Here is an 18,976-nt window from a genome sequence, read left to right on the forward strand (position 1 = left end):
TAAATTGAGGCTTTCCTCTTCATTTAAAGAGAGCCTGATTGCTGGTGCACGAGAGCTCTTTGCACCCAGTTTAAAAGGCTGCAGCTCTTCCTGGAACCTCATTCACAAGGAGGATGGTACAGTTTATCTTGGTGTTCAGAATTCTCTGGCCTCTTGGATATGAATTTGATTATTGGAAGCAGTCTAAGCCATCAAGTTTATTTAATTCATCATTCATTTTCCTTCTGTGCTTTATTTGTTCCTGTTCACCAAAGTAACCTCCTACTCTTTGTTTTTAACTTGAGCCTCCAACACCCGAGATGCAGTTAACCAAAAGGGTTATAGCCTGTTAGAGGGCACTTCCTCTCTGACTTGTCCCAGCTGTGTTTGATTATTTTCTGACGAGTACTGGAATTTAACGACATTTTGCACTGAGACACCTCCTTCCTTCAGAATATCTCAAAGCACTTTACAAATAAAGGAAGGAGCTGTCTCAGAGCAAAATGCTATTACAATCCAATGCACAGGGACGACTACACAGCAACTAGTGCCAGCTGACTTGGGCTTGTGGGGCTCAGGCTGCGGGGCTGTTTCTCTGCTGTGTAGACATCTTGGGCTGGAGCCCAGGCTCTAGGACCCTGTGAGATGGAAGGCTCCAGCGGGAGCCTGGAAGTCTACATGCCACGGGCCAGCTGCGGGTTTTTCTTTGCTGTGTAGACGTACCCTTAACCAGCCAGACAGTGGCCGGAGAGGGGGGCATAGCCAAAGCACCACATTCCCTACCCCTCCTTCTCCAAAAACCAGGCTGTGGGTGTCTCAGATTGCACCCCAAAAACCAAGGCAAGTCAGAGATGGGATCAGAGCATGGGATCTCCTACTTCCCAGCCCCATGCTCCACTCCAGCCTGTGCCACTTCTCAGAAAGGCCTAGCAGTCACTCCCCTCCTGGGTGATATCGCCTCGCCCAGCCTGTCTCTCTAATATCCTGGGCTACAACAGCACTGCACTCTATAAGATACGTAGTTCACAGTGGACGCAGAGCAATGAGGGCTCTTTGTCTCTGTGACCTTTCCAACCATCAGACTGAGCAAAAGCGGGGCACTTTTCCCTTCCCTGCCCTTTAAACCCCACAAGAAAGCAAGCATATGGTTTTGTCTGAAACTGCGAAGCACAGCTGCTTGTAGACCGGCAGTGGGAGGAGGGAATCCACTCCCTGCCCCTTGTTTACACAGCCCGGGGAGCAGAGTTCTACAGCCTGTCTTTTGCTCAGCACCCTCCCGCTGGCTGATGAATTAAAAAAGCCTTCCCTAATTGTTCCTTGGACGTCCTCACCATGGACAAAGTCAGCGGGGGGGGTGCAGCCACAGGCTGAGTGACCTGGCCAGCAGAACTAATTCCCAGTTCCACAAATGGGGAAGGGGGGCCGGCGAGAGAGATAGTGAGGAAGGGGCAGCAAGATAAACACAGCTGTGCATCATTCCACTAGGAGGTCCAAAAACAAGAAGCGATGGGGAGCTTTGGAACTGGCCCTTGGAAAAAGAAACCCAGCCCAGAGCCACAAACTGCAGGGCGCAAAAGCCAGGGGACAGGAGCAAGTAGCATCCCTTTGCAACATTACCCTACTGGGTCACACCTGTAAGGTGACAGGGAAGAACCTGAGGATGCAAAGCAAGACAGCAAGCAGTGGCTGAGTGCATTCAGGTAGCAACTCATATACCCTTCCAGTATAGCTGCAGGCCAGGCTCATTTCACTGCCTGTATGGATGGCTGCAGATAGAAGTTTGCAGTCCCACACGCACATGGGAACAGAGATAAGGGGCCAGGCAGACACATGCTCAGAGATACTATTAGACACAGGCGTGCACACGAGAGCAGAACATCATGTAAACAAACATCTATGCGCACGTCCACACCCCAGCACTCTGCCCTCCATGCGTGAGGTAGCGAAGCAAAAACAAACACGCCCACCAATATTCTCTCTCTTTCTCGGAAACGGAAAGGGGGCAGGAGAGTTGACAACCAAACAAGAATGTACAGAGTCAGTTCAAGGCTTGCTGGGAAAAATAAAGAAGGGGAACAAATAATATTTAGCTGGATCCAACCACGCTCCCCCTTGCCGTGAAGCATCGAGGCTCCCCTAGCAGGGCCAGCGGCATCAAGTGGTGGCAAGGGGCCCAGCTGGGGCTTCTCCCAGATCCAGACCTAAGCAAGGGGATCCAAATCTCTCCCCCATCACAGGTACAAAGCCCCATGCTTCTCTCCTCCCCCAGCCACCTAGGTCAGACCCTAGGGAGTCTCCATCCCTGTTGCCTACCCTAGCAGTGGACCAGGGGTGAGCAACAGCTTCTTTTGCAGCCCTTTGTCCCCCACGGTGACATCAGCACGAGGCATGTTCTGTAACAAACCATGCAAATGCCCACTCCCTCCTGATGGGCCACCCTCTCCAACTTCCCTCCGCCCCTCTCCATCCATCCGATTGTGCTTCCCCAGGGCACCCTGACCTCTCTCCCCCAGGCCATCTCTGCCATAACATTGTCTGGAATCTCTCCACTGATGTGTGCGCTGCAGCTGGCAGAGAGGCGTGTGCGCAGGGCGCAAGGAAAGAGACAGGCCTCACTGTTTTGAGGGAGGATGGTGCCTGGGGCCTAGGGTGAGAGAGATTCTCGTGCTAAAGATCAAAGCTATTTCTAACAACCCAGAAACAGGCAAAAGTTGAAAAACAAAACAGAAACAGGCAGCCTCAACCCATACAAATGAGAGAAAGGAAAATCTACACAGACAAGTTTTTTTTTGTTTTTTGTTTTTTTTAAAAGGAGAGACACAGGCAGCCATTTGACAAAGTAAAATCGACGAGGCACAGGTTATTTTAAAAAGAAAAAATAGAAATGGACAGAGGTTTAAAATAGGTACATGCGTCAGAGGCAGGAGGTTGTGCATATTGGGCCCAAACCTGTCAGCGTGGAGCTCTCCGGCTCTGGAAAAGCATCGACACCCATGCTTCATTTTAAGCCCAAGCAGTTGCACTGAAGTCAGGGGAACTCCTCCTGGGGCTTCCTGGATCAGGACCAGAGTGCTCGGCACCTTCCAGGCTTGAGCTCATTATTAGCCTCTATAGCCATGGGAGCTTATTACTGTTATGTTCACCTGCCCTCCTGTTCGTCACACTTGCTTGTTGCATCTTGTCTCAAATTAAGCCCCTGTCCTGCTTGGATCCTTGGGGACAGACATTTTAACCCTGTAGTGGCTCATCAACTTCTGTGGGGCTCTGTAAGGGTCCCCATGTGGGTCTCAGGGCAGAATCAGGGACACAGACTGCCAGCTCTTCAGGTCAGGTACAATGTCTTCCTACAAGTCCATACCATGCCTAGCACAGAGGGGCCCCAAAAACTTTCAGCACGACTGCACATAATGAATTAGCTCTTATATAAGCGGAATGAGTGACTGCTAGCCAGAGAGTCAAAGAGAATAGGGAAAGCTTTTAGAAATGTCAGTGGGAAACCAACACCAGAGCACAGGGTCTCAAACTGCAGTCTCTGGAACCCTTGCGATTGTTAACAGGTCCTCCCTTCCTATTTTCACCTGCTAAATCACATAAAAGGTCTCACTTTCATCATCTAGCCTGTTCTCCTATTTAACATTATCTCAATTTTCTAGCTTCACCTCGAAGCACTGGATCTCGTTCTGCCTTTCTGTAACAGATTACATCAGGAATTTCCCACTATTAATTTCCCACATCAACATTTACTGTAGTTTGCCACAGAGTTCTTATGGGATTGTGACCAGGAAGGGAGGTAGCCATTTGATCAGTATGTGTCCTTGAGGCACTCTCTCTACTGAAATGGGCTGCCTGCTATGAAAGAATGAGACCTTCTGGGTTAGCGAGAACATGGGATCAGTAATAAATGAGGAGGGAGATTAAATTGAGGCCACCCCAAAAATGGCTGGGATACTCAACTCCTTTTCTAAAAGCAAAATTGTCATTAGAGTTGGTCAAATAATTCCAAACGAATCATTAGTTTAGTGGATTTTACCTCCTCCTGTTTGCATATCGCCCGGGGCAGATTAAGATTTTCTCAGAATTCTTTATTACTCAAAATTCTTTGTGGAATTATTTCAGTGACTAGTTCTTGGTCACTAGCTTGCCCACTAGTAGTCCGTTATATTTGGTGTTTTAAATGTAAGCATTTTACAGCAGGAAAACTGAGACACAGAAAGATTTCAGGGATTTTCATAGATCCATAAAATTGAAGCTCAGGAGGACCATCAGATCATTTCATCTGGCCTCCTATACAATACAGGCTGGAGAATTTCAAAATCTGGCCCAAGCTCACCCAGCAAGTCAATAGCAGAGTCAATCATGGATCCTAGGTCTTCTAAATACCAATCCGACGCCCTGGCCACTCAAGGGTACACCCTCCTTTATATCACGCAAAATAATTCCCCTCCCTTCTTGGCAATGACACCTTTCAAATACTTGTAAGTGGTTATATCTCCCTCTCTCCATATGTCCCATTTGCTCTTCACTTAAACTCATCAATGAGGCATCTGCTTGCAAGGATCAGATTGAAACGGATGTGTTTTATTTTCTATAATGCTTTGCCGAGCAGGAAAGAATCTTGCAGTTTTCTGAGTGCCAACAGTCTGCAGGTAAAAAAATAGGTACAGCTTGCAGGAGTGCCCTCCAGAGCCAATTAGAGCCTCCCCTGACCTGCCTGGGCATCAAAATAGCCAGCAGGAATCACACCATCCTTGCAAAGTGGAGGTTATGCTAGGACACACGGCAGACTTGGGACGCTGACCAATCCATCCCCTTATGGGAAAGTCTTCTAGCCTGTAGTTAAAACTTACAGCCTTGGTATTCAATTCTGCCGGGTGATTAACACTATAGAAAGGTGATCATTATCTGCTGAATTCTATAGGACATTTTTCTTATATGAGAAGCATCAGCCATGAAATGGTGAACTCTCCAAATCCGACACGTGTTTGGAAAGAACCTCTCCACCTGCTGGGGTTTCATCCCTATTAAGTTCTATGGGACTTTCCCACACGGGAGTTGACTTTGCATTTCCATAGTACTTTCCAGCAAGGAAGTTCAAAATGCTTTATTATTATTATTATGAAAAGTGGGATTAACAAATGTACCTAAGTGAGTTGGGAGTCACGGTCTTTCACTGGTAGTTGTGCTGCTAAAGGCTAGTCTACACCAAAAAGGGTTTGCCAGTATAGGTCTAGTGTAGATGCAGTTTATTCCAGCCAAACAACAGCTTTTCCTAGTATAGCTTATACTAGATCCCTAAGCAAAATAAACTATACCAGCAAAAGGCCTTTTCTGCCACGACTGGGCCTACACTAAGGCTTTAGCCAGTGTAAAATTGTCCAGAAAATCACCCCCTAGCCAACATTACTAAGCTGGCACAAGTTTCTAGGGTGCACCTAGCCCGAAGTTACTTAGGAGGGGGGAGTTTCAAAAGAACCTAAGTCTTGTAACACCCTTACCACGAGGGAGGTCAATCCCCTTTGAACTGCTGCATGAACAGAGAGAGAGGCCGCTGTTTTCAAACTGGGGTGCCTGCAGTTAGGCTTTGAAATCATTGTTTAGGCACATCGGTAAACGTGGCCTGATTTTCAAAGGTGTGGGGCAGCTCCGGCTCCCACTGATTTCAGCAGGGTTTGAGTCTGTTCTGTGACTCAGAAAAATCGGGCCAGCTTTTTACTTAGATGCATGATTCCACATTTCGGCACTTAATTTCAGGCATCCAGATTTGAAAACGCTAGCCTAGATGACCTGCCCAAGGTCACAAAGAATCAATGGCAGAATCAAGCACAGAACCCAGGGGGTCCTGACTGGAACCACCAGAGAATCCTGCTGCACATGTAAAGAATTACATCCTCAATACACAGCAAGCCCCTGACGCACTGTTCTACAGCCTGGCCTCCCTGGGCCTTCCCCCCTGCACACTGTGCATTCACGCATCTGCACTCAAAATAAAAAGGCTTTGGCTGGACTGGAAAGGGTTAAAGGGGTGACGAAGGGTTTCGCTGACCTATTTTCCAGGCAGGCACCCTTTAATCTCCTTTGGAGACACCTTCGCACAAAGGCTGGTACAGCAGCTCAGCTGGAGCCAGGATTTAACGTGGAGGAACTTGTCCTGAAGAGATTAAAAACGGCAGTTGGGCACTGAACCTTCAGTCAAATTGGCAGGAATTTCTAATCAAGGGAAAAGGGAGAGAGGAAAACAAGGGAGATGGGGAGCAGGGTGTTTAGTGGATTGATACTACAACAGCATTCAGAAGTACCCTCCACCTATACTCTAGGAGGGGGTGGGAAGGGCTGATAGCTTCCTCTCTGCCTCCAGTGATATTAAATATGACAGCATCCCACCAAAAAATAAGGGATCCTAAATCTCTGCAGCCCTGGGGCCTCCAGACCCCCTCAACCTGGCTCTTGAGAGGGGTGGAGTTTAACAACGAGCGTCTCCAGAAAACAGAGATGGATTGACTGGGGTCACCAAGCAGCTAAGAAGTTTAGTGGCCCCCATCAGTAGTCTCTGCAGCCTACATCATTTACTAACAGCACCAGCCAAGAAACATCCTGGAGGAAAAGGGCTTTGGGATTTTAGGAATTCTGCCAGTGGAAACTGAAAAATGAAGCCAGTTCAACCGGGGGGGCCCTGATGGTGTCACCTGAATGCGCTCGTGAATGTCAATGTGCATTACATTCACAGGGGGAAAGGCAAGAGGAGAAGGAAACAGAAGAGTGAATGAAAGAGAGAGAGAGGACAAGGCTAAGGGTAAATGATGGAGTGGAGGGAAGAGAGAGAGAGAGGGGAGAAAGAACAAGGGAAAAGGAGAAGAGAAAAGGAGGATGGAGGGAATTGGATGGAGGAGAAAGAGAGAGAATTACAAACACATGCACACACCCAAACACAGCTCAGTCCATCAGTCTTCCTTCCACCTTACCTGAGGGTCCGTGAGACGAGTGAGGTCTGGGTAAAGGTAGAACAGGACCCCCTGGAAAGCCCCCGGCAGAGAGATTCCCCTGATCAGCAGAACTACCAGCATGAGGTACGGGAACGTGGCCGTGAAATACACCACCTGGTAGGAGAACAAAAGAAAGCAAGTGTGAGAAGGCCGCCTGGGAAAATGACAGAAACCTAGGCCACCAACGAAACCCTGCCACAAGGGAAGCAAGTGCAGTGCGAGAGGAAGTTAGAAAGGCAAGGATGAGAGAGGGTCAGCAAGATGGGGGCAGGGAAGGGTTAGGGTTCTAATGTTTCATGTCTTCTTTAAAGCAGAGTAGAAAGCAATTCACTTTTACTGAGTGGTTAGTGAGGTCGCCATGTGGCCATTATATCTACAATCAGAGAATCACTCTCTGGTCTTGGGGGTGATCTAAGCACCAGGCCTGGTCTTTAGCCGGTGTAAATAAGTCAGTGTAGTTCCTTTGGTCTACACCAGCTGAGGATCTGACCCCTATTTCTACCTGCTCACTCTGACAGGAAAGCAAAGGGACGAGTCATATATAGCCAGTCTCTTGCCCGGCAGGAGTAGTCCAGGAGGGCATAATCTAAAACAAACAAGATAGATGCAAACAACAGCAACTTGTCTTGACTCCCCTCATGATGAGACTGTCTTTGGGTTATCACTGTGACCCATCCGTGCCTAGGGTAGCCCACCTGAAAATGCCAAGGGCAGGGCAGGCTGCAAAAGGAGAGCAGATTTTCCCAGAACCGGTGGGTAACACTGAAGTTAGATTCGCTGAGCAGTCACAGTGCTCCTGATTCCCCACACTGGTTATCACGAAGATACAAGAAGAAATACACAGCCCCCTGTATTGCATTTCAATCTCTGGCTCCCAATCAGCAACTAGGTCCAGTAAAGAGAGAAGTTATTTAAACTCTATTCCCTTTACCAAAATGTTCTCCTGATTCCTGAAGGGTCAACCCCATTGCCAGATCAATATGAGTTTGGATCTTACCCAAAATACCATGTTGCCAGCCAATCCTTTAGTAATTAAAACTAAAGGTTTATTATAAAAGGAAAGAAACAAATAGGAGAGATGTTACATGGTCAAAGCAATCAGATACATACAAATGACTTCTGAGTCCATATATATATATATCAGATTCTCAGCAGAATTGTGGAGTTTGCAGGCTTGTACAGTTCCTCTGGAATACATCCAGTACCTGGGATGGGTTGCAGTCCTTCGTTTCACAGCTTCAGATGTAGAGTAGTTGATCCAGAGACAGGAAGGAAGTAGGAATGAAGACAAGATGGGGATGCATGGCCTAGTGACTTATAAGATGTAGCCCCTGAGATCTTTCACTGGATTCATTGTACATTTGAGTTCCCTTGATGGGCCATTAAGCAGGCTTAGTGCTGCTGCCATCCTATCCGGGGGTGTCACCCAAGTTTGAAATACAAATATACTATACACATTTAGAACTCATAATACAAAACTGATAAATACACATAAACGTGCTTATCCATCTTAGCAAATCACGACTTGTCCATCTGTACCTTGCATGGCATATCCTGTACGATATTTCTTGCAATTCTGTAATATTAGTATCAGTAATATTATAAATGGTCATTCCTAATCCAGACAGTGTCACACTCATCAAAGAATCATCAGTAATAATAAGAATTAGTCCTATTGTTTGAGGTGAATGTAAGCTAGCAGTAAAGAACAGCCATTTCAACTCTTTATTGAAGTAATACAGACATGCAACTGGTGTCTTGATGTTGTAAGACAGAAGTCCATTTAAACGGTGATGTTACATCAAAAACCTCGCAAATCTAAAATTTTCTTAGGCTCTGCTGTTCAGACAGACCTGATAACAAATGGGCTCATAGGTATGGGCGTTTGTGCCATTCCAGAGGGCGATATTGTTCCTGCCACTACTTACAGTAGTTCACAAGTTGTGATTACATCTGGAGAAACAGTACATGCAAATACCAACCAGATGGGTGTGTCTGTAACAGTTTCTGCTCTGCTGAGTTCCATACAGATGTTAGAGCAAGGATACAGTCAGCAAGTTCAGAGAACTTGATGGTTGTCTGGCATCTGAAGCAAACAATTTTATGTTCATATCCATTCAGGGTGAGAGCCTGATATGGTCTTTCAATCTTTGCCTGTTTCAGAGCAAGGGGCTTCCAGTGGCCACCATCCTGTCTCCCTTGTACTGAAGCACCAGCATACAGCACTGGGCCTAGAAGCTGGCATTTGGCCGAGACTCACTGCTTCATGTTTCAACTGTTCCTACACAAAGAGCAGTGCTGAACAAAGACATCCCATCAGCCACAGGACCGAGAGACTTAGCGCTTCCGGCAGGAGTGTTCTAATACTTAGCTTGTCCAAAATGGGGTCTTTATCACTATGCTTTGTTTTATGCATCATGTGTCTTGCTATTTGGCCTAGTTGCCCTATGAATAAGATGGACTTACTCAGATATGTTCGAAAGCCCTTACTTTGGCAAAGTAGTTGCATTCCTTTGAGGAATATTGAAGTCCAGTGTCAGAGCTAATCCTTTCAGGGATTCTATGTCTTGCAGCTATAACCTGGGTTATTGTGGTACTTTGAGGATTGTTCAGACTAACTGCTATAGTAATCCACAACAATGACATATTGTAGTCAACACTGTTCCACAAAAACAAATCAGTGCCCATGGGCTGACATGATTTCGTTGGCATTTCGTGTAATATCACAGACTCTCTCGCATTTACCATATGCTTTTTAAGGCATATCAGACATCCTGAGACAAGTTGGTTAACATATACTAGGCCAAGGGTTTTCAAACTGGGGGTCGTGACCCCTCTGGGGGTCATGAAGTTATTATGGGGGGGGGGTCACGAGCGGTCAGCCCCTGTGCATGCTGGTAAGGGTGGCATGGCATGGGGGGTCATCACTTTGGGGTGGGGAGGCAGAGGTCATCACAGCCTGAAATATTTCCAGAAGGATACCTGGCCCAAAAAAAAAAAAAAAAAAAAAAGTCTGAGAACCCCGTACTAGGCCAAAAGAACACGACAAAGTCTCTGTTTGGATTTTTCCATGGCCATGTGCTTAGTGAGGTTTCATCTCAGCATATTTCATCTGAATGCAATGGAATACATTTTTTCAGCTTTGAAAGTTATGCCACAGAAGAGTGAAAGTTGATGGTGCCTGTATTGCATGATGATGTGAAATCATTTTCTTTCAAACGTCTTCCCATCCATTCAGTATCACCTGGTCCATTCGTTCATCCTTCCATCTCAGTTTCTTCTAATCTGCCCCTGACTGCTTGATGGAAGACTCTGTGCACCTGCATACTAACTCCAACATTCATCGTGGCACAGGTACCAGTGTCAGCAATGGGTGTGTATTTTCCTGGGGAATACACAATTTGGCCATTATCCCTCTGCGACTGAAGACTCTGTCTGTAACCTGAACTGATCCAAGCAGTTAGTGGTCAGATTCAACTGTACCATATGCTGATGTAGGGGATTGTACTCAAATACAATTACATATATCATGTACAAATGGAAAATATATGTATGTACATGTATGTTCCTCTGGTGGCATGAAGGACTTTGATATATAACATATAGTAGAATCTCAGAGTTACGAACACCTCTGGAATGGAGGTTGTTCGCAACTCTGAACAAAATGTTATGGTTGTTTTTTCAAAAGTTTACAACTGAACATTAACTTAACACAGCTTTGAAACACTATTATGCAGAACAAAAATGCTGCTTTCCCTTTATTTTTTTAGTAGTTTACATTTAACACAGTACTGTACTGTATTTGCTTTCCCCCTCTCTCTGCGGCTGCCTGATTGTGTACTGCCGGTTCCAAATGAGGTGTGTGGTTGACTAGTCAATTCTGAGGTTCTTCTGCAGTGGCTAGTTTTCCTAGAACAGAGCTGCTCCAAATTCCCTTCTTAGACCTGTCTGCTTATAGAGTTTGGTTAGGACCTAGGTGGGTAAAACACTGCATCCGCTTCTTTTATTAGGATCATCAATAATTTGTATTGCATTGGTGCCTAGAGGCTCCAGTCAGGGACTGGGTCCCCATCACGCTAGGCATTCTACATACACAATATCAAACGAGAGTCCCTGGCCAAATAGCTCACAATATAACAATGTTCTTTCTATTCTGCCATATTTCTTGTACAAGAAATACCCCCTTTACTGCAAGATTGGGTGACAATTCCATGTCCTCTGCCACAATGACGTTAACTGGATCCAGATTCATTCTCTCTGCCATAAAGCAACGTTCAAAACATCTTATGCTGGAATGCAAATCATGCTTTTTCCTAGGTCAGGTGCACATCTTTTTTTCTGTCACCTCTAAAGTAGAGAAGGGTAGAAAGGTTTGCACGGTGTCCTCCCTTCAAACAAAGAAATACTAGAACTTCACTGATGATGGCTACAACTCAACTGAATACTTGACATCTCACGGTCCAATTGTGCCAACAAGGCAAATGAAGGAATCTGCATCAACAAAACACGTGGCCTATAGCATTGACGGTTCAGGAAGTTTACTTGACTGGCACTCTGATCTTGCATCCAGGACAATGAGATAGCTTAGGGGTAATGTCTTCAAATATCGGCAATGGTTTTATCACTCATTAAAGATCTCAAGGATTGATGCAGGCTCCATAGTTGCCTGTTGAGGGCATCTGTGCAACACCTAGCAAGTAAGTCCAGCCTGTAGACTCTCGTATTAATGATTATCCCTATATTGACCATGTGATCTATCACCTGATTCAGTTGATCACGGAATGCAGGTGATGTCTTTCTTGGTCCACAGAGGTGTGGGTTGAGGCTGGGGGGTAAGGGAAAAGGAAATGTTCAATGGTAATAGCCCATCTGCTTTGGAGCTTACTGGGAGAATATCAGGTTTTGCATTCCCATTTGGATCTAGAGATCACAGCAAACATGATGCCAGGCCCATAAACTGGTGCTGTCCAAGTGCCCATGACAGATGCTTCAGGCTTCATTGTGGTAGTTTTATATCTGCTTTGTATCTGACATGGGCTTTATCCTGTTAAGCTTTTCATTTAATGCTTGCAAGTGTCTGTAGTGAAACTGGTGGTCTGAATTTGGAGAATGTTTTCTCTGGAATAAAAAGACAAGCTTGTATCCACCAGTGTGAACATCTGCTTGGCTCAGGCACAATATTTTTATTTCTTGAGCATTGTCAGCACTAACCATATCACTAGAAACCGTGCTGGGATCAGCGACATTGTTCTGCCACACGCTGGTCCATACGATACATGGCTGTGTATGAGTCAGAGCCACATGCCTCTGCAAAGTGATTCCATCTGTGAAAATGTCTGCAGTAATGTGTCTTCCTTGATATACGTGCAGAGTTTTCTGAGCCTTTGGATGCAGGATATCACTTCTGCTGCTTTTAGTAGGGGTGATTGCAGGTCACTATTTCTCCCTTTCTTTTGGCAACAGGTAACCCAGTACTGACAAATCCTTTCCCCTCTATCAGGCTTGTGTTCTGCCAGCCATTGGTTTATGCTGGGTTTCTCTACATTGATCAACCCCAGCTGCATCTATGTTTTTTTCTAGGGAAAACATAGCTCCTTCACTGAGAAGTCTCTCTCTGACAAAGAGGTCTGTGCCAAAGAAATTACTCACCATTCTTTTTTGTTAAGATCCTTTGGCATTTTAGCATGGAATTTGTATCTAGCATTTTGATAGCAGCCTTCAACTACCTGAAGGGGGGTTCCAAAGAGGATGGAGCGAGGCTGTTCTTCGTGGTGGCAGATGACAGAACAAGGAACAATGATCTCAAGTTGCAGTGGGGGAGGTCTAGGTTGGACATTAGGAAAAGCTTTTTCCCTAGGAGGATGGTGAAGCTGGATAACTGGAATGGGTTATCTAGGCAGGTGGTGGAATCTCCATCATTAGAGGTTTTTAAGGCTTGGCTTGACAAAGTCCTGGCTGGGATGATGTAGTTGGGATAGGTCCTGCTTTGAGCAGGGGGTTGACTAGATGACCTCCTGAGGTGCCTTCCAACCCTAATCTTCTATGATTCTATCATCAGTTGGGTTTGCTTTTGGCATAGCACATAGCTTTGTAAATTAGTTTGCAGTGCCTTACCATTGTGTCTGCTGATATTATCATCTTACAGATGCCTCTGCCTTCTTTCACCAGGCCACAGCAGTAAGTAACTGCCTTTTTCGTCTTCATATTTAGCTCCATAGGAACCAGAAAAGATCAGATTCACAAGCAGCCTAATTTCACTAACTCCACCCCTCCTACACCCTCAAATTCTTGAGAGGGTTGCCAGATTCTGAGGCCATCATGAGCTCACCCCCATGCTGTCACTCATGGCAAGTAGATTCAGTCAGCTCTAACACCACGTAATGGTTATGTTTTGTTGAAAGTGCACAGGAAGATGTCATTTGGTATTAAACCCTTTTTATTTCTCTCTGCTCTTACTGACTCCAAACATAAAACTGGCTGGGAATGGTTCGGGAGGGGAAGTAGAAACTAACTAATGATCTTAATGCAAACGACAGTAGCCTATTCCGTAATAAAGATAAAGGAAGCCGGGATGTATTGGAGTCAGGAAGGCAGGGATAGGGCAGGACAGAGGCACACAGCTTTTTCTTTCCCAGAAGCGAATGAGTAAGAGAGAATGTAGGCAATCATGGAAGTACAGCTAAGCTGAGCAAGATGATTAACTGAGACACCTTTATTGTCACGGGGGGAAGAGGGGTGCACGCAGAAAGGTGTTGGTCTTGTCACAAAGGGAGGGCTTGGTAACTGAGATGATTAGGTTAGGGTGCTTGACATGGAGAAAAAGGGTTGTTCTCTCTTCCCCTGTAAATTCCAGTCTCCCTCCCTCCACTGCCCATTATTGCATTTATTACCCTTTGCACTTCTACTGTGCGTTTTGTTTGAGGATAACGAGCTGCCTTACAAACATGAGAGAATTAAAGCCCCGTCTCACGTCAGGCAGGCAATAGCTCCTTGCAACTCCTGTCCCCAGTCACCTTTGTTAAGGCACCCTGGGATATGGCTACCTCTTTGCTGGGCCCTGGTGATGCTAGTACATCTGCCTGTCCATTTCCCCAATCAGTTATTGCAGGCACTGCAGACCAGGGCACTCCACATCTCACAGCATGGAGACACAATAGATACGTAGATTCCAAGGCCAGAAGGGTCTACTGTGATCAACTAATCTGACCTCGCGTATAACACAGACTGTAGGGCTTCCCCAAAATAATTCCTAGACCTGATCTTTTACAAAAACATCCAATCTTGACTTAAAAATGGTCAGCGATGGAGAATCCACCACGACCCTTGGTAAATTGTTCCAAAGATTGATTACCCTAATTATTAAATATTGACCCCTTAATGACAGTCTGAATTTTGTCTGGCTCCAGCTTCCAGCCATTGAATCATGTTATACCTTTCTCTGCTAAACTGAGGTGCCCGTTATCAACTTTTTGTTCCCCAGGTAGGTACATATATAGACTAATCAAGATAAGCCTTAACCTTTTCTTTATCAAGCTCAATAGATTGAGCTCTTTGAGTCTATCATTAGATGGCATGTTTTCTAATACTTTGATCATTCTCAGGGCTCATCTCTGCATCCTCTCCAATTTATTAACATCTTTATTGAATTGTGGACACCGAAACTGGACCCAGTATTCCAGCAGCTGCCAAATACAGAGGTAAAATCATCTTTCTACTCCTACTCAAGATTCCTTTATTTATGCATCCAAGGATTGCATCAGTCCTTTTAGTCACAGCATCATGCTGGGAGCTCATGTTCAGCTGATTATCCACCACAACCCCAAAATCTTTTTCAGAGTCACTGCTTCCCAGGATAGAACGCCGAGCCTGTAAGTAACTACAGTCTTTGTTCCACTGTATACATTTAAATTTAGCTGTATTAAATCACACAGTTTGCTGGTGTCCAGTTTACCTAGCAATCCAGGTCACTTTGCATCAGTGACCTGTCCTCTTCATTTACCACGGCCCCAGTTTGTGTCTCCTCTGCGAACTTTATCAGTGATGATTTTGTTTTCTTCCAGTTCATTGCTAAATATGTTAAATAGCATAGAGCTAAGAACTGATTTCTGCAGTACCCCACTAGAAACACAGCCACTCGATAACGATTTCCCATTTACAATTGCATTTTGAGACAACAGATAGCCACCTTTTAATCCATTGAATGTGTGCCATGTTAATTTTATAGAGATAAGGTGGGTGAGGTCATATCTTTTATTGGATCAACCTCTGCTGGTGAGAGAGAGACATGCTTTCGAGCCATACAGAGCTCCTCTTTGATGAAGAAGGAGGTGAAGAAGAAGAAGAGGAGCTCTGTGTGGCTTGAAAGTGTCTCTCTCGCACCAACAGAAGTTGGTCCAATAAAAGATATGACCTCACCCACTTTGTCTCTCTAATATCCTGGGACTGACATGGCTACAACTACACTGCATGTTAATTATATGTTGTTCTAGTTTTTTAAATCAAAATTTTATGCAAAAAGTCAAACACCTTGGACATTCTTGGATTGGTGATGTCTCAGATTAAATTATTGGTGAGTTATTTGCCAGCCAGGAAGTGGATGAGCAAGCAGGTGACGTCTGAATGGAAAGGAGTAGGCTGGGACTGTGTTAGCCCAGGAATAAATTCTCTGGCATCCCCCCAGCTCTATAACTCGTACTAGGATATTGTTCTCTTTGGGACCAAAGGCAGGATATGGAAAATTCCTTTGGCCCTGAGACAAGGAGGGCCTTTGGGCCTTCAGGGGGTTCCTTAGTGATCATGTGAGGGACTTGGAGACTACTCCATGCCCCAGCTGCCAACTGGAGAAGGAATGTCCTCCCTTCTCTTTCTGAAGAAGTCGGGGACAGGTAGCTGGCCCATATCACATACACACGCACGCTCCCTTTAAGGACTTGGGAGAAGCTGCAGCCCATGCCAGGTGGCCTCTCCTGAAAAGCCTGATGGAGGGAAGTGGCAGCCTATGCTCCTTGATGACCTGGCCTGAAGGAGTTGGAATGTGGGGGAGAGCATTGGGCTTCCCCTGCAGACATTTATGAGGAGAAGGGGTCCCTGGGTTTTCTGGGCTGATGAGGTAGCCGGGGGTGGTAAAGGGAGTCCTCTTTGGGGTAGGGGTCCAGAGAAAGGTGTTCCTCTTGGGATTCAAATTCATGGAAACCCACCTCCCAATGCTCCCATCCCCTGCAAACCAGTGTGCAGAGTCCACTTCATGAACCTCTTCGGGAGCAGAGCCCCACTGGCCTTGCCCAGCTCTCGAGTGGATTGCCAGCTCTCACTGCGTCTAGGAGAGCTGGGTTCCAGCCCAGGAGCTGCAGCACCCTTGGACTGTGATAAAGACGGAGGCCAGACCTGAGCCAGGCACTCACCTTGCCTGTGGACTTGACCCCTTTCCAGATGCAGAAGTAGCAGATGATCCAGGCGAGCAGAAGGCAAAGAGCCAGCTCCCAGCGCAGGCTCCCCATGTGCTGAATGCCGTCGGAGATCTTTAACACCCGCCTCCTGAGGAGGCAAACGGACACTGAGTCTTGCTAAATTCTGCTCTTAGATCCTCAATGACCAGCCCATTCTCGAGGTTCCCTGGGGAGGCCTTGCAGTTTGGGGAAAACAAGCCCTTAACCCTGAACTGTGCACCTCAGGAAAGGCAGAGGACTTTCCTCAGCGGTTTCCCTCTCTGAAACAAAAGGACTGGTGGCCAAAGTGCCAGCGTTGGGAGCAGGAGACTGTGGTTCTATTCCCAGCTCCGGCACTCATCTGCTTAGGCAGGACGCTTCACCTCGATCCACTCTCTTCCCCTTTGTCTTGTCTATTTAGACTGCAAGGTCTTTGGGGCAGGAACCCTCTCTTACTACAGGAATGTACAGCACCTAGCACAATAGGGGCTCTGATCTCAGCTGGTGCATACTGTAATACAAATAAAGCACTTCTGAGGGGTAGGGAAATGTTTTTAAGTTTTGAAGTAGCTGGTGTTCTGACATACATCCCAAAGGTTCCTACATGAGGACCACCCTCGGCTAATTCCTTCCAACCCCATTCTCTACAGCCCCTCTTCTAGAAGCCACCCATTAGGTAGGATGACAAATGGCTGGGATCACACAAATACCCCTTTCGGAACCAAAGCTGCAAGGCAGCACGTGCCAAGCCTGACGAAACAAGTGAATGATGGGGACCACTGAGGATGCTAACTACATAGCAGCTTCCCATGCTACAGCCTCTGCTACTCCTTCCCAGCTGTGTGGCCCTAGCAACTGGAGAATGGAGGTTGCACTCCTCTCCCACAACATCCTCCCCAAACCCAGAGAATGAAAAGCTCATCCGTTCTGCAGTCCCAGCCGCCCACAGTTGGGCCATGCAACACCCTAGAGCCCCAGCAATTGAAGGCAGGTGCCCTCTCCTGCTGCATCATCCAGCTACTGAAAGATGCGTTTCTTGGGGTGCCCACAATCCAAGATGGGTGATGCACTTGCACCCCTTCCTGCTCCACTGCCCCAGCAGCCAGGGATCAAGAGGATACCTGCTCTCCCCATCAACAGCCCCGCACAAAGGCTAGATCTCACAGAGCCCAGGGAAAATCTCCCTTCCCTTTCTGGTATTTCTCGGTCTCATTCATTTGCCTAGTGACAGCTACATGGATGCCCCCTGCATGCATGCAGCAGTGAATGGCATGAGGGTGCACAGTGTGAAAGGACCCTGGCAGGGTACAAGAGCATAAAGATAACAGAGCCTTGTACTGTAGATGACGGGGCACCAAGTGCAGCTCAAGGGAGCCCCAGAAGCGGATACAACACATTGTGGATTTGCATCTTTCAAGAAAACTATTACTCTCTTCCCCTTGCCCCTACCCTCCATTTGCCAGTGAGAGGGAGCAGAGGCTGCTTCTCTCTTGCATTAGAAGCTGTGACCGAGGAGCCGGAACAATGGAAATTTCCACTCCCATGTTCTGTTGTCCCAGTAATACAGAACTGGTCAAAACATTGATTTTAGCATCAGTCTCTTAGCTGCCAGCCGCAGGCAGAACAGACCTGGAAACAGCAACCCTGCATCTCACACTGTACCCATGGCAGTCTGAGAGAAGCCACAGGAGAGAGAAGAGGGGAATAAACAAAGAGGGGTAGTAAAAGGCAGCAGACGAGAGGAGAGAAGCGGACTATGGCTGGAATTCACACTATCTGCTCATTAACAGCCTACCTTCCGTCCCAGAAGGAACCCTCTGTGCTCAAATGCAGATTCTAGAGGTCAGAATCATTGCCCTGTCCTCAGCCGGGCCTGCCACAGATTGCTGTTCAACAGCGCACAGCAGCACTGCACAACTGTCTGGTACAGGACGGGAGGAACATTGCATCTGTCTAACTCTGCAACGGGAATTTAGGATGGCAGAAGGGAGTTGATTCATCCTGAAATTAAGCCAAAACCCCTTGTTTAACAATCCCCCTCCTCCCACAAGGGGCTGTGGAATCTTCAATGATCACAAGCCTTTGTTTTTATGTCTTATACAAATGTCACCATCCTCCAGCAACCTGGAGCCCGTGGGCAACGTGCTGGGCCGAGTATTGACTCCAAAGGAGAGCCCCACCTGCTGAATCACCAACACTGAGTGCTGCAGCACTTCAGTGTTTCTTGAAGGCCCCCTTCCCCTCAAATTCACATACGGAGAAGGCCCAGCCTTGCAAGATATGACAGGATCAGAGAAAAAAGTGGTTTGGCTGTTGCCCTCTGGATGTCCACTGATCTCACCCCATTCCCAGCCGCACTGCCAGTGTTTTCCATATTCCAAGCATCTTATACGGACCCTGTATGAATTATCTTGGTAATTGCATCAAGTAGCCCCAAGGCCAGTTCAGTTTCTCTCTAGAGTGGAAACAAAAGCCAAGTTCATCCCTGGTGTATCTCCATTGATGTCCTACTTTAACTCCACTTCCTCAGCGGAGTTTATACCCAGGATGAAGTTGACCTGATGTTTCAAGAAGAGATTTAGACTGAAAATC

At 46.6% G+C, this 18,976-nt stretch overlaps 1 protein-coding gene across 3 annotated transcripts in view; it reads right to left on the reverse strand.

Moving 5' to 3' along the window:
- Positions 1–18,976, reverse strand: part of LOC137145476 (sodium- and chloride-dependent GABA transporter 2) — a 55,447-nt gene that overhangs the window by 14,919 nt on the left and 21,552 nt on the right. For all 3 annotated transcript variants that reach the window (XM_067536249.1, XM_067536250.1, XM_067536248.1), the window contains 2 exons: positions 16,361–16,493; positions 6,939–7,073 (listed from right to left, as the gene is read on the reverse strand). In XM_067536249.1, coding sequence (XP_067392350.1) covers positions 6,939–7,073; positions 16,361–16,493 — 268 coding nt within the window. The remainder of the gene's footprint in view (positions 1–6,938; positions 7,074–16,360; positions 16,494–18,976) is intronic.

The sequence above is a fragment of the Emydura macquarii genome, unplaced genomic scaffold (assembly GCF_026122565.2).
Source record: "Emydura macquarii macquarii isolate MOO-44397 ecotype Brisbane River unplaced genomic scaffold, CSIRO-AGI_Emac_v2 contig_3530, whole genome shotgun sequence".
NCBI classification, from domain to species: Eukaryota; Metazoa; Chordata; order Testudines; family Chelidae; genus Emydura; species Emydura macquarii.